The 18,003-nt window shown below is 44.1% G+C and overlaps 3 protein-coding genes and 1 pseudogene across 3 annotated transcripts; 3 read left to right on the top strand and 1 right to left on the bottom strand.

The window, feature by feature from the left end:
* The first annotated feature begins 627 nt into the window (after positions 1 to 627).
* Positions 628 to 2,435, top strand: LOC129617847 (alpha-latrotoxin-Lhe1a-like). Its single transcript, XM_055532892.1, has 4 exons — positions 628 to 797; positions 917 to 1,214; positions 1,257 to 1,416; positions 1,474 to 2,435. Exons 1-4 carry the CDS (start codon positions 628 to 630, stop codon positions 2,433 to 2,435), a joined length of 1,590 nt encoding a protein of 529 aa, XP_055388867.1.
* Positions 2,436 to 5,225: 2,790 nt separating this feature from the next.
* Positions 5,226 to 6,098, bottom strand: LOC129617844 (uncharacterized; annotated as a pseudogene).
* A 1,643-nt stretch (positions 6,099 to 7,741) lies between these two features.
* LOC129617846 (COP9 signalosome complex subunit 6-like) lies at positions 7,742 to 8,881 on the top strand. Its single transcript, XM_055532891.1, has one exon. The coding sequence runs from the start codon at positions 7,742 to 7,744 to the stop codon at positions 8,879 to 8,881; it is 1,140 nt and encodes a 379-aa protein (XP_055388866.1).
* A 6,310-nt stretch (positions 8,882 to 15,191) lies between these two features.
* Positions 15,192 to 16,325, top strand: LOC129617845 (uncharacterized). The gene is made up of 3 exons (XM_055532890.1): positions 15,192 to 15,858; positions 15,988 to 16,210; positions 16,283 to 16,325. The coding sequence occupies exons 1-3, from the start codon at positions 15,192 to 15,194 to the stop codon at positions 16,323 to 16,325; spliced, it is 933 nt and encodes a 310-aa protein (XP_055388865.1).
* The last annotated feature ends 1,678 nt before the right edge of the window (positions 16,326 to 18,003 follow it).

Here is an 18,003-nt window from a genome sequence, read left to right as displayed (position 1 = left end):
CCTTCATTACCTACCCGCCAATTCAAACGACAAGACTCCGGGTTGACACCATGCTGAAGCAGCAAAACGGCACCATTAATCAACTCTCTTGGTATGCGAATCACGACATCTTGCTTCAATAGAGTCGGGTTATATTTGGCTCGCAATTGTATCCACGAGTGATGATCGAGGAATTGGGACAGAGCATCCCTCAGACTATACATTTCGACTAATAAAGGAGTGAGGCCTCCGACCAAAATGAGAAGTGCACGCGCGATGAACGACAGTCTCCCGCTTCGGAGATTCTCACGATGTCTGTAAGGATGACCAGAGCGATGAGACTCGAAAGCTGCTTGGAAATCAGATCTCTCTCCGAAGCCTTCGCGATCGAGGAATTGTCGGGCATTCATATCTGATATGGCATCCGCCAAATGAGCCATTTCGAAATCATCATTTAGCTGGTCACCATTAATATGGAGATGGCGACCAATTCCTCCGAAGGTATCCGCGTTGGGAACTCCATCTTGATCGACAATGGGGCTATCCACCTGGTGATTCGTCATTGTTTTCGCACATAGACGGGGCAGCAGAGTGGCGTTGGCAAAAAATGATACCCAAAAAATAAATCAAACCTTATTCGGCGTCATCATGTTTGTATTCACATCTGGGCTTGAGAGTCATGAGCCCTTAGCTTCGTTATTCAAAAGTCAAGGATGTGGACCTCATACAATGCATGTATCGCGGCAAACAAAAAAAATAGCAAGAAACAAATTCAAAGGTGCAATAGGGATGCCGATATGGTGCTTAGGGAGAAAGCGGTAAGGATGTCTATGGCCCTAGATGTCCCTACTGTCACCTCTCATTGACGGGACAGTTGCATGTGGCTCTGGTGTTAAAAGCTCAAAATGCGTTTTCTGTCCCGTTGTTCCTCTTCAAGAATTGCCCCCACGAGGCTTTCACAGCTTGGGCCTTCCATCGTTTTAGACATCAAAAAAGGAAAAACGAAGGAAGTTCTAGCTGCATTGCTTGATGATAACATCAATGTGAAAGATGATTGTGGAGATACGGCACTTCATTTGAGCATTGCTTTTCATAAATTCAAAATTAGTGATGAACTGTTGAAGGCGAGGGGTCTTGATGTCAATGCTGTCAACCTGAAGTCACAAACTCCGTTTATGGTTGCAATTCTACACAAGAATACCGACGCCCTCAATAAGCTTCTTAAGCGGCACGCGGTAAGTTGCCTCTCAGCATCTCTTTTTTTATTTTTTCTTTAGCAGGAACTCAATCCAAGAATCTGCGATGGTGATGGAAATAACTTTCTTCACTATGCAGCGAAAAAATCACTCAATTCTAAAATAATTCTTGCAACTATGAAATCATTGGAAGCCCTTCATGGAGATTTGTCCCCGTTAGCAATTCAACAGAATTCATCTGGTTCGTGCGAATAATCTATCAAGTCATGAAACTACTCTGCTGTTGTTGTTCGTTCAGGAAATACTCCATTCCATGTTGCAATCGAGCATGGGTCGTTGGGGATCGCAGACCTTCTTTTATCCATGAACAAAGATCTCTTGGACTCTCAAAACAAGGATGGAGAAACGCCTCTTGGAGTCGCATTCAGAGTTGGGAACGATCAGCTAACTGCCATGCTCTTGAGTCTTTCATCAACTTATCCGCCCGATCTTCTCCTTCGCATCGTTGAAAGCAACATGCACGTTCTATTAGAGCAACTCTACAAAGCAACGGATCCAAAGGGAAATAGTTCGAGTGTGTTGGGATACTCATTTCAACGGTCGTCTTTGGAAAAGATCAGGCAACTGATAAGCGTCTACAACGAGAATGAGCTCATCCATAATTGTATCAAAAAAGGAAGAATTGAATTAATTAGAATATTCCTTTCGTTAAAAAATATTGATCTAACGCTTCTTGATAAAGAGGAGTTCGATACTCCTCTGATGTTGTCCCTGAAATCTGAGTTCTACAGGGCAGATATAGTGCGTCAACTGCTCGACTGGCTGGTGTTTAAGAAACAAATGTGTGATTCGGTCGGTCAAGTGAAGTCGCGGAATAGCACGGACGATCTACCAATATGGAGCGTCTACGTGACTGGAATACTCAATAGACCGAATAGCAAGAGGCTCACACCTCTAATGCAATTATTTCATTGTTCAGCCATGGGAGATGAAATGGTGGCGCCGTGTATTCAACAGCTACTCAATCTTGGTGCTGACCCAACGCTTTTTGACGAAAAGGGAAATACGGCGCTAGCAATGGCTGTGTGTCAGGGAAATGTGAGGGCTGTTGAATTATTAAGAATAGCAGGAGCGTCGGCAACTGTGGTGAATCAAGACGGCATAAGCGCAGCAGATATCGCACTGGAACAACAAGATGAGGAATTAGTTGATGCTGTTACAGCCGATATCGATGTTCTGCTAAAGCGTCAAAAAAGATGAGCTGCGTTCTATAGTTTTTTCGTACATTTTTCGGTGCGACAGAAATCAACAGCTGTCTCAGAAGGACCATGCTGCGTGGTGCAAAAATCGTCGACAAGCACGGCAAGCACAAACGGAAGGAGAGCAAGGAGACAGAAGCTGATTGCGAACATGCTTCGAAACGGGTCAGACGTGAAGAGGCGTCCGTTTCCTCTCAGGGTGGGGGACAGGAGTTAGCAAGAGAGTCGTGGATGGTGAGCCAGAAGACCAGTATGGTGAATATCTTGGTGTCAGATAGGAGAGTTCGATTCCTTGTTAAGCTCAAAGGAAACAGAAACGCGAGCTACAAAAGTGGAGGTGAGATGTCGTCGTCGTCGCTGAACATCCAGTCCGTCGTTCTAGGATATCTATACGCGTCGAAGACACAAACCACTTGAGGATGTTTTGGGACCTGGTCTCCATCTTCGAGGATCAGGGAAGGAGGACACGACTGTAGAGATGCCACAGCGCAATGTCCACCATACTGAGACTGCTGTCGGAGACTCTGGTCGTGAATGGCGTAAAAGGAGAGAAAGAAGGAGAGAAGAACAGGAACGATGCCCAGATGAGTCGCCTGTCGTCAAATTCAAGAAGGAGGAGGAAGCAGCGGGGCGCTGGGGGAAGCGCCGTGGTAAAAAGGACTTCAAACAGCTTCGACAAATGCAAGTGCAAAGTAGTGGAAGTGAAGATGAAACGTCATTTGGACGAAACGGGCGATGCGAAGGAAGTAGACGCGAAATGGTAGAGAGGGTAGAAGATGAAATGAAGCATGACGGCGGTGGAAATGAATGGAAGCAAGTGCAGGAATCGCAGCTGGATGAAGATCCAAATACAATTGCTAGTAAAGCATTGAAACTGTTGATGGCAGGCGATCTGGAGGGCTATCAAAAGCTTGAGGCAGAAAAAGTCAGATTGGTAGAAAAAGAACAGAGAAAAGCAGAGGAGAAAGAAAGAGGGGCACAAGGGGAAAAGGGCGCAAGAAGGGACGCTCGAAGAGAAGAAGTCCGCGTTATAGAAGATGTCGATGCTGAGGGAAGGTATTTGCCACTGACGTCGATCGATATGGAGAGGAAATCGCGTAAGAAAACAAGAGAGAAACAAGCGAAAGGGTGAGAAGGATCGAAATAATCAAGAATATTCACATTTGGGTTCTTCAGAAATTCTGATGATGTTTCTGTCGCTGAGTTGTATCGATCTACTAGAGTCGAAGGGGTTGAGAATTATGATCGTCATTTTGAAGATTATATTCTTAAAAAGTGAGGAATTAGAGTATCATTCGACTAGTATCATTCGAGTTAGCGACAAAATAAACATCATGCCTTAATGATTAAAAACATAATAACATGATTGCCAGGGGTCGAAGTTATCGAAATCTCCATGAAGATGATGATGAGGGAGATGCTGTTGAAAGATGGGAGAAGAAGACAAGTTGGGGAAAATAGTAAACGAAGAATTGCAGATACTCGTCATTTGAACAGAGCATTACAGAAGTAAGATAATTATAGATATGTTGAAGAATCACTTTTTTAAAGGTGCTTGTTTTGCCCGGAGAGTTCCAAATTTCATGCTGCTCGGGGGAGAAGTCTGATTGCGATGTCACCAAATGCGTATCTTTGCTTTCAAAGTTTTCGACAATGTGTCGTTAAGTATCATCTTTTTATCTCTCCTGTTGTGAGTTGATTTATTGGGGTACCCTCTTGTTACCTCTATTTGTTCCTTAGAGCCATTCGTCCAGTACAACAGCTTTGGATGAAGATGTTTATCAAGATATCAGAAATTTCCAGAAATCGTTGATTAGGTAAAACTTTGGTGGTTAGTGGTACTACGATGCTTCTACCTGCGATCTATAAGAACCAGTTCTTATCCGAACTTTGATTCCCAACAATTTTTATTCTGAGTCATCTGCTAGTAAACAAGTTCATTCTGACGTTAATTCTGTAGATTTTTCGATGAGCGAAATATGGGAGTTGTATTTGTCGAATGCTCGTCCCGGATTGTCTCCATGGAGAGAAGTTTGATGGGAGGTGGGGGACACACAACAGTTGATTGTTTCGGTATGGATCTCGATCGAATCGGAGAGGCCAAGGTAGAGTCAACATTTATAACCAACTCGTAGAACATTCATCATCAGCAATAACGTTTGTTCTTCAGGCGTATTTTAGAAAAGCTTTGTCTGAAATTGGGTCTGAGTGGTCGCAACATAAAAAAATCATCGATGTGCCACAAACACGTCGCGAAGGGGTTCGAGGTGTGATTCCCAAGAATTTCCAATATTTTCATGTCGATTTCAATTTGAGTAAGCAATGATAGAAAGATAATCCAAAGGGTGATAGAAAGATAATTTAAAGGGGGATAGAAAGATAATTTAAAGGGTGATAAAAGATAATGTAAAGGGTCTGAATGAGCATGTCCGGAGTACCGAGCCGCATACTCAACTCGTCATTCGTGTGTTGTAGATGGGGGGATGGTTCACGTTGTGGAAGATCAAGAATTTCCTCGATCGTTGGGAAGGAGTGTCATTCAAGGAATGATGGAATTGGATTCTAATGAAACTTATTATCCGGATCCAGAGTGAGAGAGACGAGTGGATCATCTGGTTATTTTTGTTTCTATTTATCTTTGTATAGAAGCTATCAGTCATCTGTTGAAGAATTCCAGAAGGATTTCGCTCCCTGCGATTGGACTGTGGCTTTGAAGCGATAGGACTTTTTAGTGCGGTATTCCTTTCGTTTACTTGAAAAAAACGGAGCATGCTTGATATCAATAAATGGATCAAGTTCTCTCCCCGCGAATTCGTCGGCGAGTTGAATATCCTTCGGCATAATTGTCACTCTTTTAGCGTGAATTGCGCACAAATTCGTATCTTCAAAAAGCCCGACCAAATAGGCTTCTGACGCTTCTTGCAAAGCCAGAACTGCCTGGGATTGGAAACGAAGATCCGCTCTAAAAGAAAAACCAAGATTAACAAACAAAATTCTGGAACAACAGCCAGGCATATAACCACCGAAGCGACAAAGCAAGAGCGATGAAATGATAATCTATTTTGCGCGAATATTTTGGAGAACCACGCACTTGAACTCTTGGGCAATTTCTCTGACCAATCGTTGGAAGGGAAGTTTACGGATCAATAATTCGGTACTCTTCTGATACTTTCGGATTTCACGAAGCGCTATAAAAGAATAATATCATGAACCCGCCAAAAACTAAAAAGACGCACCGACGGTTCCTGGGCGGTAGCGATGTGCCTTCTTGACGGCACCAGTAATTGGAGCCGACTTTCTCGCGGCCTAAAAACACTCCGAATGAGGGATGGCATTCGCGCATCACTCACCTTAGACGCGAGCTGTTTGCGAGGCGCTTTGCCTCCAGTTGATTTACGAGCAGTCTGTTTGGTACGAGCCATTGTATCTCAGGTGAACGATTACAGATCAGGGTTCACCAGGCACAGTCCAGGATGTGTGTTTACCGGCAATGGGAAATCAGTCTGAGGTGCAGTGCGCAATGATCACACATGCTCTACATGCTGATTAAGCGAATCTGTTAGCAACTTCATTGCTTCAACGCTAGTAGTTGATTCCGTCCTTGCCACTCCCTCTTCTTCTTCATCAAAATACCCAGTGAGTAAACCCAAACCAGAATTTGTATCCTTGGATGGGTCGAGTGATGCTTTATCTGGTTGTCCAAGAGACACCGGCTCATCAAACTCATCATGAAGGTCTCTTAGGAGATCCGCAACTCCGCCAGTCTTCCTTCTAGCTGATTGGATCGTATGACTTTGAGCCATTCGTGGTAGCTGATGGGGTCTCACTAGACGCCTTGATGAAGGAGGATTTTCAGGGAGAGATAAAACATATTCGCTATTGCTTTTATCAAATTGCTCTTCTGCATCTTCTTCATCTCCTCCCATCACTTCCTCTTCATCTTCCTCGTCAAGCTCGCCCTCTTGCCAAAATCCAGGAGTCTCCCCTTCCTGAGAGTTTTCCTCATCCGATGGCCGTTTCGCGTCTCTCAGACGAGGGCCAGCGAGAACAGGCGTGGAGAGAGACGAAACCACTGAGGAGGTTGAACTGAGACGCCCACAGGGTTTCAAAGCGGGGGAACGGGGAAGAAGAGTGCGGGGACGCCGTGGACCCTGCGTAAAGAATCATGGAACGGCAATCCGAGACTATGGCGCTTACAGAAGCAATTGCAGTAGAAAGCATCGAGTCAAAGTTTGATTTATAATAATGCTCAAAATAAGACGCTTTCTTATCCCACGCTAAAGGAAGAGTCGCACTTCTAAAGACCTGTAAATAAAAACAGAGATGAAAAATAAAAACAAAGAAAAATTCACCTTATCCAAAGCAAAGGCGAGCTTTCTAGGATTTCTGTATTGACGGGAATTGACTAAAATTTCTGCTGCACGTTGAACAGTGAATGGAGCGCTAAAAAACAAACATGTATGGCTTGTACTCATTCATAGCTTTAACCCCATACTCATTCATAGTGACCCCATCAGAGCAATCGCTTACACATCCAAATCCCATAAATGAACAATTGAAGAACGCAAAGATTCAAGATCATCTGGTTTACGAGGTCGCATCGAACCCAAGGAGGAGGAAAAGAGCTGAGGGAAGGGGCATTTTTCAAAGCGCTCATATCTCTCACTTACAAACTCCATTTTAGCAGCGATAATCACCCTTAGAAATGGCCACGAACATCTGAGATGAATAACAGACGGATTTTCGCCGTATTCCACTGGAAGAGTCAAGATCAAGTTATTCAACTTGACTCTCAAGAAATAACTTGATCTCTACTCTCAAGTTACGACACGAACCCCACATATTCAGTTTTAACTTTCACTTATGGAATCAAACAACTCACAATGCAGTTCCTTTTTTTGCAACATCTCGTAAAACATCATCGAAAATGTCCCAAACACTAGAGGGAGCATTAGCTGCTGCTTGAGCTAATGCGGCTGAAGCCATAGGAGTTGGTTTTTCTGGAGATTTGAATTCTGATAAACGGGGACGCTTTGACGGAGGATCGCCAGAAACATCTTCGGCATCTGTGAGATGATCAGACACTGCTGGTTCTAGATAATTTTGAATAAATACTGAAAGAAGAAGAAGTATAAAATCGAGCGACAGGGGAACAACCACCCACTGAGTAAAGTACTGTAAATTTCATTCAATTGCTGGCGTTCCTCTTCTGGCAGTCCAATTCCAAAGTCAAAATCAAAATGCTGTACGCCATCCATAGATCAAATATTGATCCAGTCACGCGTCTGAAAAAAACTGACGTCGATCATGGAGTCCATTCTCCATCCTTTAGTGTTGATAAACGTATCCGATCATCTAACGAGGGAGTCTTGTCGTGCTATCAGTGGGCAACATGGATTATTTCAGTCTCAATCGGATGTGGTTGTTTTGGGAGCGTTGCTGGGGACTTTGGACGGAGGACATTTAGCTTTAGTCAACTCATTTGAGATTGCTTTTCTATCAGCATCAGAGGAATCAACAGCTCCGAGGTGGTCTAGAGGGTTGCCAGATTGGGATTTCTTTCAACAGCGTCTTTCTCAGTATCATGAGGTTTTTCCAACACTTGAACTAGTTGGCTGGTATGTCGCTGGATCGGATGATTTCTCACCGTTCATGCTTCAATTTCTGGAAGAATCTGGTCGATATTGCGACTCGCCATACATTCTATCTCTCAAGAGCCCATCAGCGCCACAGATTGATCTTAGCGGGAGTTGCGCCCAATCTTTGATCAAAGAATCCCCAAAAAATACGTCTCCCAGTAACGGAAAGCAGTCCATTCAAATCCAGCTCTTCGACAAGTTCTCGAGCACTTCACTCAATTTAGCGGAGTGCTTAAGAGAAATTAGTTTCAAGTTAGAAGCTGGCGAAGCTGAGCGGATCGTTCTGTCTGATGTGATATCGAAAGCAGTTCTATCAAAGACGTTATTGAACGAGTCATCCAACCCTCTAACAGCAACGCAATCAAGAACAGTTGCAGATCGTGTCGCTGATACACAATTGGCGACTCATCTGGATTCATGGGTGGATGCAGCTGAAGAACTGAAAGCAAAAATCGACGAAGCAGTTGCGTATTTGGAATCTCAGCGCGATGCTGATCACAGTGGAGAACGAATGTGTCTTTTGAACAAATTGTCGAGTATTTGTCATGCAGTTCAACGTGAAAGAAAATCATCTTGCGATCAAAATATGGCTCAAGAAAACGAAGATGAGCTCAGTGATGCTCTGGTTGCGCAGTTGGCTCTCTCACAGTGCAGCACCATCACGTCTACTACTGCAAAAAGCTTGAAAAGCTTAGTTCAGTTGAAGAGCCATCTAACTCGCGCTTCTCCCAGTCGACCTCTACACCCCCAATGGGATGAGGGCGGGGTGTCTGCAATGATGTACAACGAAGCCGATGATTTCCTCTGACTCGCAGATCTCTCGAACTTTGATTTTTTTAGAGCGTCATATTTCAACATTTTAACAAGCAGCTCCATATTGTTGTGTGTATTGCCAAATAGCCAAAGCTCCAGAAACGTGAACATTTAACGATCTGATAACTCCTCTCTGCGGAATTTCAATTGTAGAGTCAACGACTGCCAATACTCTTGCAGGAATCCCTTCTTTTTCTGATCCGAGAACGATTACACATTTCTTTGGAAACTCAAATTGATCGAGCGATATCGAATTTTTGGTTTGCTCAACCGCTACGATTGTGTACCCTTGACGTTTGAGCTTCAGCAAAGCCACTGGCAAGTCGTTTGGGGTTACCTGAAGATGAGAGCTTTGTAGACCAAAGAGCAACCTTCAGGCATAATTCTTGCCAAACCATGCGACTCACTTCTTCTGTTGGTATCCATAGATGCGACGAAACAGAACAAGAAACGAACACTGGATCACGAAGAGCAGCGAGACTTGGTAAGAGAATTCGTCTGAAGTCAAATACTCGTGAAGAAATTTTGGATAAACCACCCTCTTACTCTGCCCCAAATATCTCTGCAGTTCGGGTAAGCCCAGCAAGGTTTGGCAATTTATCAACAAGGGAGGCAACAACAATCAGGGAAGTTGGGCGGCGGGAGGATCCTGAAGTCCTTGCAGCGTCCTCGCTTTCATTTGGCTCGAATTTGCGTTGATAATCAATCGCATCAGGAACCTTCAATGGTAGAAAGCTTCAGAGGGAGTGATAGAAGGGGTGACCTACATCAGGAAGAGGGGTGACATTCACTGGCGATCCAGATTCATAAATTGGCATCGCAGAGAGAGTCTCGCTGATCGCGTTTCTGAAGTGAAAAATAGAATCGATTTTGTTTGCAGTAAATGAATCTTACTTCAAGACTGCAGCGAGCGCTGTTGGAACTCTGATATCAAATTGGTCAAATTCAGATTGACCGCCATTCCATCCCGATTCTAAATCAGAAGGCCTCTGAAGAAAAACCAATTAGCTGGATCACAACTGAACGTCCTACTTCTGGAAGCAACCACAAAAGCGTCTGTTCCTCAAGCAGATTCCATGAAGAAAAAATGCTGTGAAGGCGTCTTCGCATTTTCTGGGCTTCTTTGCTTTGAAGCAAAAAATGAACAATTGAGGAAACTGCACGGTTGGTTTCGTAGATCTCCATTAAACGCCCATTGGTTGTGAAATTGGACCAGGGGATGCTTGGCAAGCTGAGAGAAGTAAGTTCACAGGGATTCTAGACTTTGGAAAGACGCTTACCTTGGATCTGGAGCAAACAATGTAACAAATAGATAGTGAACTGTTCCTCTGATTAAAGCGCTATTTGAAGTTGCAGACGGAAGAAGACCTTCTACAAGTCGACTAACGTCTGCATCGACAATCTTGGCTGATCCGCTGCGTAGGAGGAATGCACCAGTTATTATTATGAACGATGAAGTTTGCTGGGTTGGAGCGTTTATGTGTGAAATTCCCTTGAGGAGGAAAGGAATTGAGAACGATGGCCATGCAACGGCGAGTCGAGAAAAAAATACTTCCATGAGATGACGGATATCAGGAAGAGAAGCACCGTCAAGAAATTCCCACAAAACTTGAAAATAGTCCACGTCGCTTAAAATGATTTCCGTCAATAAATCTTCATGGGAGGAAAGGCAACATAATGCTTGCCACAAACGGATTTGATGACGATGCGATTTTGTATGAGGCAGCGATGGATTTTTGGACCGAATGGTCTCCCGATGAATTTCATGAAGCCTGTTTGTCACTTCCTTCGCGATGGATGCAGCAAGGGCTGATATCATTGGAGTGCGATGACTCTCTTCGGTCATCCACTCGATGAAGCTGAGTGTACAAAATCTCACATATGCTGATGTAGGAAGGAAAAACTGCAAGAAAAAACGACGATAAAGTGAATTTCCTCATTTTCAAGAACAGGCAGTTCCATACCTCGACGCGTTGATCAATTTCATCATCCGTTCCCACAACCGAATTAGCATCAATATGCTCGGATAGCTGAATGGAAAGATGCGAACTTGATGAGTTTTTTCGTGGGCTGTCAATCTTTCTTCTGAGTCGTATTCATTCCTGAATCGTTTGGTGGCTACAATAAACGAACCTCTATTAATGGTTCGCGATAAACTAAGAAGTCTGTTATCAATGCAGCCAATTGAGAAGCATGAGTTATGAGCTCGACATTTCCAACCTTCACCAAAGACCGCAGTGCACACAATAATGGAACTGAAGAAAATACAGAACAACCACTTCGAGTGTTTCATTCATCCTTCTCCGTTCTCACCGATGAAGGCTCTCGCAAGCCCCACAATTCGTGTCCCAATTTGCAAGATGGATCGAATTGCCGTCTCAAGGAGAACGGGCTGCGATTGTTGGAGATCCAGAAGGATGATGGAAGGATTTCCCAAAATTGTTTCAGCCAGTTGTTTCAAGAGCGGAACTGAACCGCCGATCGATTTTGTCCCCAGCTCAACTACCAGGTGGTTGAGGCTGCACGACAGGGACACTAGGAGTTGTTGGCGTTGACCAAGTTCTCGTTTTGAGTCAAACAGAACAGGAAGGACCGTCGACTGCAAGAGACGAAGCAAATGCGGGAGGGCTGTTGAACTCTCTAAGGGGAGGTGATTGAAAATCAGTAGACATAAGCGTGTTTTGAAGTCGTTAGTTGAGCCATCTGGGCGTGGGTTTGCTGAAATCGAGTATCCAAGAAGATTCCATTTCGCGGATGAAAAAGCGTCAGCAATGGAGGAAAGAGAAAGGTCGCAGGGAAATAGCATCGAAGAGCACCTATTGACAAGGTCTGAAAATTGTGCGAAAATCACTTAAGTATGAAAATCGTTGTGCTCTTTGATGACTCACCCCTCAAAGTACCCTCTCGTAATTCGAGGATGGCAGAACAGTGAGCGTCACTGATTTCAAATTTCTTATCTGGAAAATTTCCCAAACAACTCAACGCAATTAAAACGGCATAAAGTTGGAGCCCCGGCTGTTTGCTTTCGAGAAGAAGGAACAATCGGTTTGCTAAAAATGAATGATACTTTTGCATCTGAGGGTCTGAATTCGATTGAGTGTCCGAGCGGACAAACTTGACGAGAGATGCAAGGGAGACCATCGTTCGGAACCAGCGAATCTCTTCCTCCAACGTAAAACCCTTCTCTTCCCTCAAAGCTACCAAAGTTTGAATGCACTCAACAATACGAAGCAAGAGTGACGCCGGGAAAATGCTTAATGTTGGCAATGAGTTGAATGTATGGGCGAGCAAAGTGCAATGGTTGAGCAAAAATTCATCTCGAGCAGTCCACTCGGTTTCCGTTGTTTGATCAAATGCTCCACTGATCTAAGACAAAGAGAAATGTTGCAAGAACTGAAAACAAAATGGCTGAAAATGCTGCATGATAGTAAACCAACCCTGTCGATGGAATTTTCCAGAAGCGCGTCATTGATTTGGTGGGAAGCATCATTGAATACAGGATCGTCGTTTTTTAACGACAACAAACTGAATGCGATGAATCTGCAATTTCCAATTGGAGACGAAGATTCCGATTTCTCGTTCATCATAAAGTGCAGAACATCAGAAACCATCGAGGATCCGGATACTTCTGGTTGCATTGATTGAATGCAACTGCAGATGAGAGTGTGACAAGAAGAGTTTGAAATGAAAGAATGAGAAAGAGGCGCTAAAATGGCGGATATTTGAACGAAGCGTTGATGTCGATGACTTTGAAATTGGGGAGCAAAACACCTTGACTGATATAACAACGTCAAGAGGAGTGAAGACAAATGAGGCCGTGATTGGTACGCGAATTCTCGGTTGACCATATCAAGCAAGGCAGTTAGCAGCTCAATCTCATTGCTCTTCCATTGGATAGCAAGGGGCGGATTAACGAGAGACTCGAGAAGGGCAGCCATGGGAAGATGGTGTTTCACTTTTGTATTAAGGAAGCTCAAAAGGCGAAGGCGGAGAGCTTGTACAATCATCACCTCATGTCCACTTGAATCTTCAACAGAAGAGAAAATAAAGTTCCGAGTGAATGTGACTAAATTACTCCGGTATTCTTTGCTACCGACTGCCCTCAGAAACCACGGGACTTCACAGAAGCGAGGAAGAAGAGCTGAGAAACACCAATCAGGTTCCGAATAGGAGGGATAAGACTTAAGCCACCCGAAGATCTTTGATTTGACGAGCTTTGGACCGATGAGCTTAATGAGAAGGGCGGGGTGTGAGAGAACGAAGTCCACAACAAATCGTAGTGATGCAGGATTATCGTGAGACAAACCCAATTCTAAGATGCATTTGAGACATGAAGTATTGACTGTTTGGAATCGTCCACTGAAAGTTGAAGTAGGGAACGATTCTTTTGTCCCAGTTTCAATCAAGTGTTTGAACGACTTCTCCCAAACCGCTGACAATAAATGATGGCTGTTCGAATTCAGGGAGTCAATGAGAGTCCAGAAATCAGACCACGCTGAGGAGGTTGTTGAAACGACTCTAAGAAATTCGAATGCCAACTTCTTAAATTGGAGTGCAACTTTATCTTGCGATGAGCGGCAAGAAGCTGCAGTCCAAAGAGCTTGTTCCAGAACATCAAATGCCTGGGAAGCATGATAACCCTCCGTTGCCATTTCCCACATCAACGGATGACAACCCAACGCACAACGCAGCAGATTGCCCTGGAAGTCAAGTTCACGTTGGAGATTTCTTTTGGATAGAATGGTAATGATTTTGATGAAACAATCCAGCACGAATTCCCACCATTCTCTGCTTTTCTGTTCTGCTGAAACAGATCCTTGCTCCCTACTGCGTGTTTCCGGCCTTCCGTCGGTCTTGAGCCTCCCGTTCTTATCTGAAGATGTTTGCGGGCGAATCGTTTGGCTGGAAACGAGAAGCAAGAATATCTCCAAAACTTTGGACTCGCTTCCGGGCTCTGCTTCCACTTTTGTGAGACTCTCATTCAGAATATCCTTGGCTATGGAAATTGAAGCATCACTGGAGAGTTCAGCTAAAAGAAGCTTCGAGAATCCGGCCGTGGGGAAGCATGGAGAAGATGAGAAGAGAGAGGAGGATAAAACATCTACAATGGCAGGCACAGTGTATCTCTCCCATCTGTTCCAGCGGGATACCACTGTATCAATCAAAGAGAGAGAGAAGTTAAGACAGGAAGACTGATTTGCAATTGGATGACGAAGGACGTCTTGAACAACTTCGACTGCGAGAGTTTTTGACAATGAAGTTGCTTGAGATATGAGAGACAAATAGAAACAAATCTTTTGAGGATCTTCCGCCTTTTTGAATGTTTCCAGAATGCATCCAACGAATGCACTTTCACTGGATTCAGTCCATAATTGAAATTGATCCCGGACATTTTGGGATAATCTCTCTATCACGATGTCATTAATCGGTTGGTCACCAATCAGTGTCAGGACCCTTTCCGCGATGCAGTTTTGTTGGTTCCAGTGCCTTTCAGCATCCATCATTCTGCCCACACCTGTTCCTGATCCCCCGTTCATTCACTGTTATTTCCTCCATTTTGAAAAATTTCACTCTCTGTTTTGAGGATCTACGAGTTTGCCACGCTTTCTCTCATAAGCCCCATCAAGGGCCTTTCTGCCCAGGTGGAACCCTTTAATCCCAACGATAAATCTCGACAGAGCAGCACTAGTGAAATGGAAGAGTAAAAACCGGAAAGGCCATTTCTTGACGGAGTCTGATCTTCAATTTGGCGGACACTTTACTTCTTGTGTGAAGCGGAGACTTCAGTACTTTGAAAAGCTGATGAGAATGCAAAATTGGTTAAGAACAAGTGACTGCGTGACTCTAGCACGATGGGGACAGAAGACGCTTGATGGACGAATCATCCTCGAGATTGGTTGGCAGGTAGCGACGGTTCATTCCAGGGTGGGGACATTTGAGGTTCCTTCTATTAAAATCTCAACACATGTTTACATTCGTATCTCCGTATCTTGGTGCAACACAGCAGGAGTCCCTATAGAGAGAATTGTCAATCTCAAGGTACTACGAAATAGTTTATGCGGATATTCTGGTACATTTCTGTGTCGTGACTGCCGCTGGGGCTTTTGAGTCGGAATACGGTTCTTTGGCTAAACCTTTCCATTTCTAACTCGATCATTTTTTGCACTTCATCTTTACATTGGTAATAGCAGAGCCACAGCTGCGTCATTTTGGATTTTGAGCGTTTTGTTGTGCTGCATGCAGTCAGATCGTACTGAACCTTGAGGCTGTGATTGTACGAGCAATAGAGATAATTCTAGTCATTCATGTCCTCCACGCAATCAACGACAACCGAAACGATGACACCACGAGAAAAGGTTGCAGCAGAACAACGCACTCTTGGTAATAGCAATCATCTTATGGCATCTTCCATTCAGCATCCGACATCGTCTCCCCTTTCTCGAGATCATCGAACTAGTAGCGTGTTTTCCTCATCTCAAGCTTTCAATAATCATCAATATTCTTCAAGTGGATACATGACTTCTATGCCTCGGTACGAGACACCCTCGATCATGGGACATAACCCTTCGGGATCCTACCCCCATCACGGAACGGTTTCGTCGATTATGACAAATAACCGTCTCCTCCCTAGAGGATCCACAGTGACACATCGCTCGTCGATGGGCGGCTACACTCCATCTGGGACTGTCCGTCATGGCAGTCAGCAGTGGCATGGAACTCAATCGCAATATATGGGACAACATGCTATCGTCAGTCAGTCCTCGATGATTGGGGAGGCTCACGTTATCTCAGAGAGAATCGTTGAGCATGAAGTGCGCGTCCCTAAAAAAGTGGTGCGTGAAGACATCGTCGAAAAATTGATTGTCGTTCCGGAGAAAGTTGTCCATGAAGAAGTCGTTGAGGACATTCAAATGGTTAGAGAAAAAATCATCGAAGTAGCGAAGCCAATCATTCAAGAACGGATCGTAGAAGGTGAGTGTCAATATATACATGTAAAGACATTCATGAATTACATGTAAAAACATTCATGACTTGACATGTAAATCGATCCATCATCACTTCCTGATCGAAAATGAATTTGAAACTTTGTTCTTCTTGAAGTTCCTGAAATTGAATATATCGAGCGCATCGTTGAGGTTCCTGAAGTGATCCTTCAAGAGAAAATCAAAGAGGTGCGTGTTGATGATGCGGTGGTGGTGGAATGGTATTTCCCATTAGAAGAAAGCTTTCCTCATGATGTCGATTTCTCCAGATTCCACGTTTCGACATTCAAGAGCGAATTATCGAGATTCCGAAGATTATCACTCAGGAGAAAATTGTCGAAGTAAGTGGAATCTGAAATGGATGGAATATGAATTCAAATATGAATTCAAATATGAGTTCAATCTCCCATTAGGTTGCGGAAATTGAATACCGTGAAATCCCATACGAGAAGGTAAATACCCCAGAATGGAATTGGAGTCATTAGTCTGTTTCCCCAGATCATTGAGGTGCCAGAAGTTCACGAACAAGTCGTTCTGAAACAAAGGTCAGTCTCCCTTTCTCCTTCGATTTCTAACATTGCTGCTCTGTCTGTTGCGCAGTCCCTGTTCCCCAATACGTTGACCGTCCAGTTCCTGAATACGTCAATGTTGAAGTAGAAGAAGAGATCATTCGACACGTTTCCAGTCCCAATTGAAACGATCACCACAGTTGATCTCAAAGTTCCTCAGTTGCGTCCCCGTTATACTCGCCAAGACGTCCCCTCTCTACGTCCCTCGGTTCATCGAAGTCGCGATGCCATCCGAACTGATGGATCAATCGGCAATCGCTGAGGCTGAGCATTATGCACAACAAGTCGCTGTTATTGCGTCTCAATCTGCCGCGAGCTTGTGCGAAGTAGAGCGTCTTGCAGGTAGAAGGGTTCAAGATGATCGTCGTAGCACGCTGCATTGTTTCAGGCACACTGAAGGACTTGGATGGACACTATCACAGCATGATGGTTGAGGCGGGAGAAGAAAGTTCGTATCATTTGGCGAACGCGTGGAGTCAAGGGCGACTAACAATTGGGAATAGCGTGCACAACATCCCATCCAGATCTGACGCTATAATCCTTGCTCGGGGATTGAATGAAGAGACAGCAGTGAAGATGGGAACAGTTCATGATGCATTCCCTCCTGATGTTGCTGTAACGACTTCTCAATCAATGGATAACGGTTCAGAGAAAGTGTCGCATACGGTAAGACTCAAATAATTGGCTGCTTGACTACAATTGTTTGTTCAGAAAACGGAAATAACTGTTCATGAAGAAATTGTTCCGACGGATGACACAATTGAAAAAATCATTTCAGAAACAACAACGACTGTAACGGAAACCGTTGTCGAAACTAAACTTGTCGATGTCGAGGAAGATGAAACCGAACAACCGAAGCAGCTCAAAGAAGAAGAGGATGGACTAGAGTCACAGAAAGTTGAAATAACAGATGACGAAGCGGTTGCTGAACAGTAATCTGATGTTTTTTTTTCAATCAGATTTAATACTTTTAGAGGGGCATAAAAAGGTTCACTCTTCATATAGTTCCGTGAATTTCCCGTTTTTGTCGGTTCACAGGGGTTTTAGACGTTTCGCTTCAATACTTTCTTTTGAAATTCCATTTTCAATAAGCGTACTTTAATAAAATATTCTATCAGTCACCATCTTTTTTGAATCCTGATACCTCGCTATGTTCTTGACTGCAGGGCCTGCGTCATCCACTCAGTCAATAGCCACTTCCCAGCCGTCAGCAACATCACAGTCTCCTCAGGCTGGAAAATCTTCAACACCTCAGCTCCTGTTCTCCTTTTTCGTATTAAAACGTCAACATGTGATCTATGCGTGTCGATGGAATTCCCCATCAGAACAATCAAAAACAAAAAAAGGTTTCGCTCGAATCTCAACAGGCAGATCAGAAACTTCTTAGTGGTCTTTTGTTCTCCGTCAAAACGTTTTGCCAAAAGCTGTCGCCAATGGCCAAGTCGCCTACAGCTCCTTACGGGTGTGTCCCTCTCTCCTTCTTCCCCTTTTTCAGCCACTTTTTGCAGACCACTGTTTACTAGCTTTACTACTGCATTCTACAAACTCCACTACTTCGAATCTGC

Source organism: Condylostylus longicornis, unplaced genomic scaffold (assembly GCF_029603195.1).
Source record: "Condylostylus longicornis isolate FDR11 unplaced genomic scaffold, ASM2960319v2 ptg000663l, whole genome shotgun sequence".
Lineage (NCBI taxonomy): Eukaryota > Metazoa > Arthropoda > Insecta > Diptera > Dolichopodidae > Condylostylus > Condylostylus longicornis.
Note: the sequence above shows the minus strand (reverse complement) of the source record. Positions and strands in the feature narration are given on the sequence as shown.

Excerpts from the sequence above, each read along its gene's own strand:
- LOC129617845 (XM_055532890.1), top strand. The coding sequence starts at position 15,192 with ATGTCCTCCACGCAATCAACGACAACCGAAACGATGACACCACGAGAA. Across the intron at positions 15,859-15,987 it reads TCAAGAACGGATCGTAGAAG|TTCCTGAAATTGAATATATC; the intron begins GTGAGTGTCAAT and ends TTCTTCTTGAAG. Across the intron at positions 16,211-16,282 it reads CTCAGGAGAAAATTGTCGAA|GTTGCGGAAATTGAATACCG; the intron begins GTAAGTGGAATC and ends ATCTCCCATTAG.
- LOC129617847 (XM_055532892.1), top strand. The coding sequence starts at position 628 with ATGTTTGTATTCACATCTGGGCTTGAGAGTCATGAGCCCTTAGCTTCG. Across the intron at positions 1,215-1,256 it reads AGCTTCTTAAGCGGCACGCG|CAGGAACTCAATCCAAGAAT; the intron begins GTAAGTTGCCTC and ends TTTTTTCTTTAG. Across the intron at positions 1,417-1,473 it reads AATTCAACAGAATTCATCTG|GAAATACTCCATTCCATGTT; the intron begins GTTCGTGCGAAT and ends TTGTTCGTTCAG.
- LOC129617846 (XM_055532891.1), top strand. The coding sequence starts at position 7,742 with ATGGAGTCCATTCTCCATCCTTTAGTGTTGATAAACGTATCCGATCAT.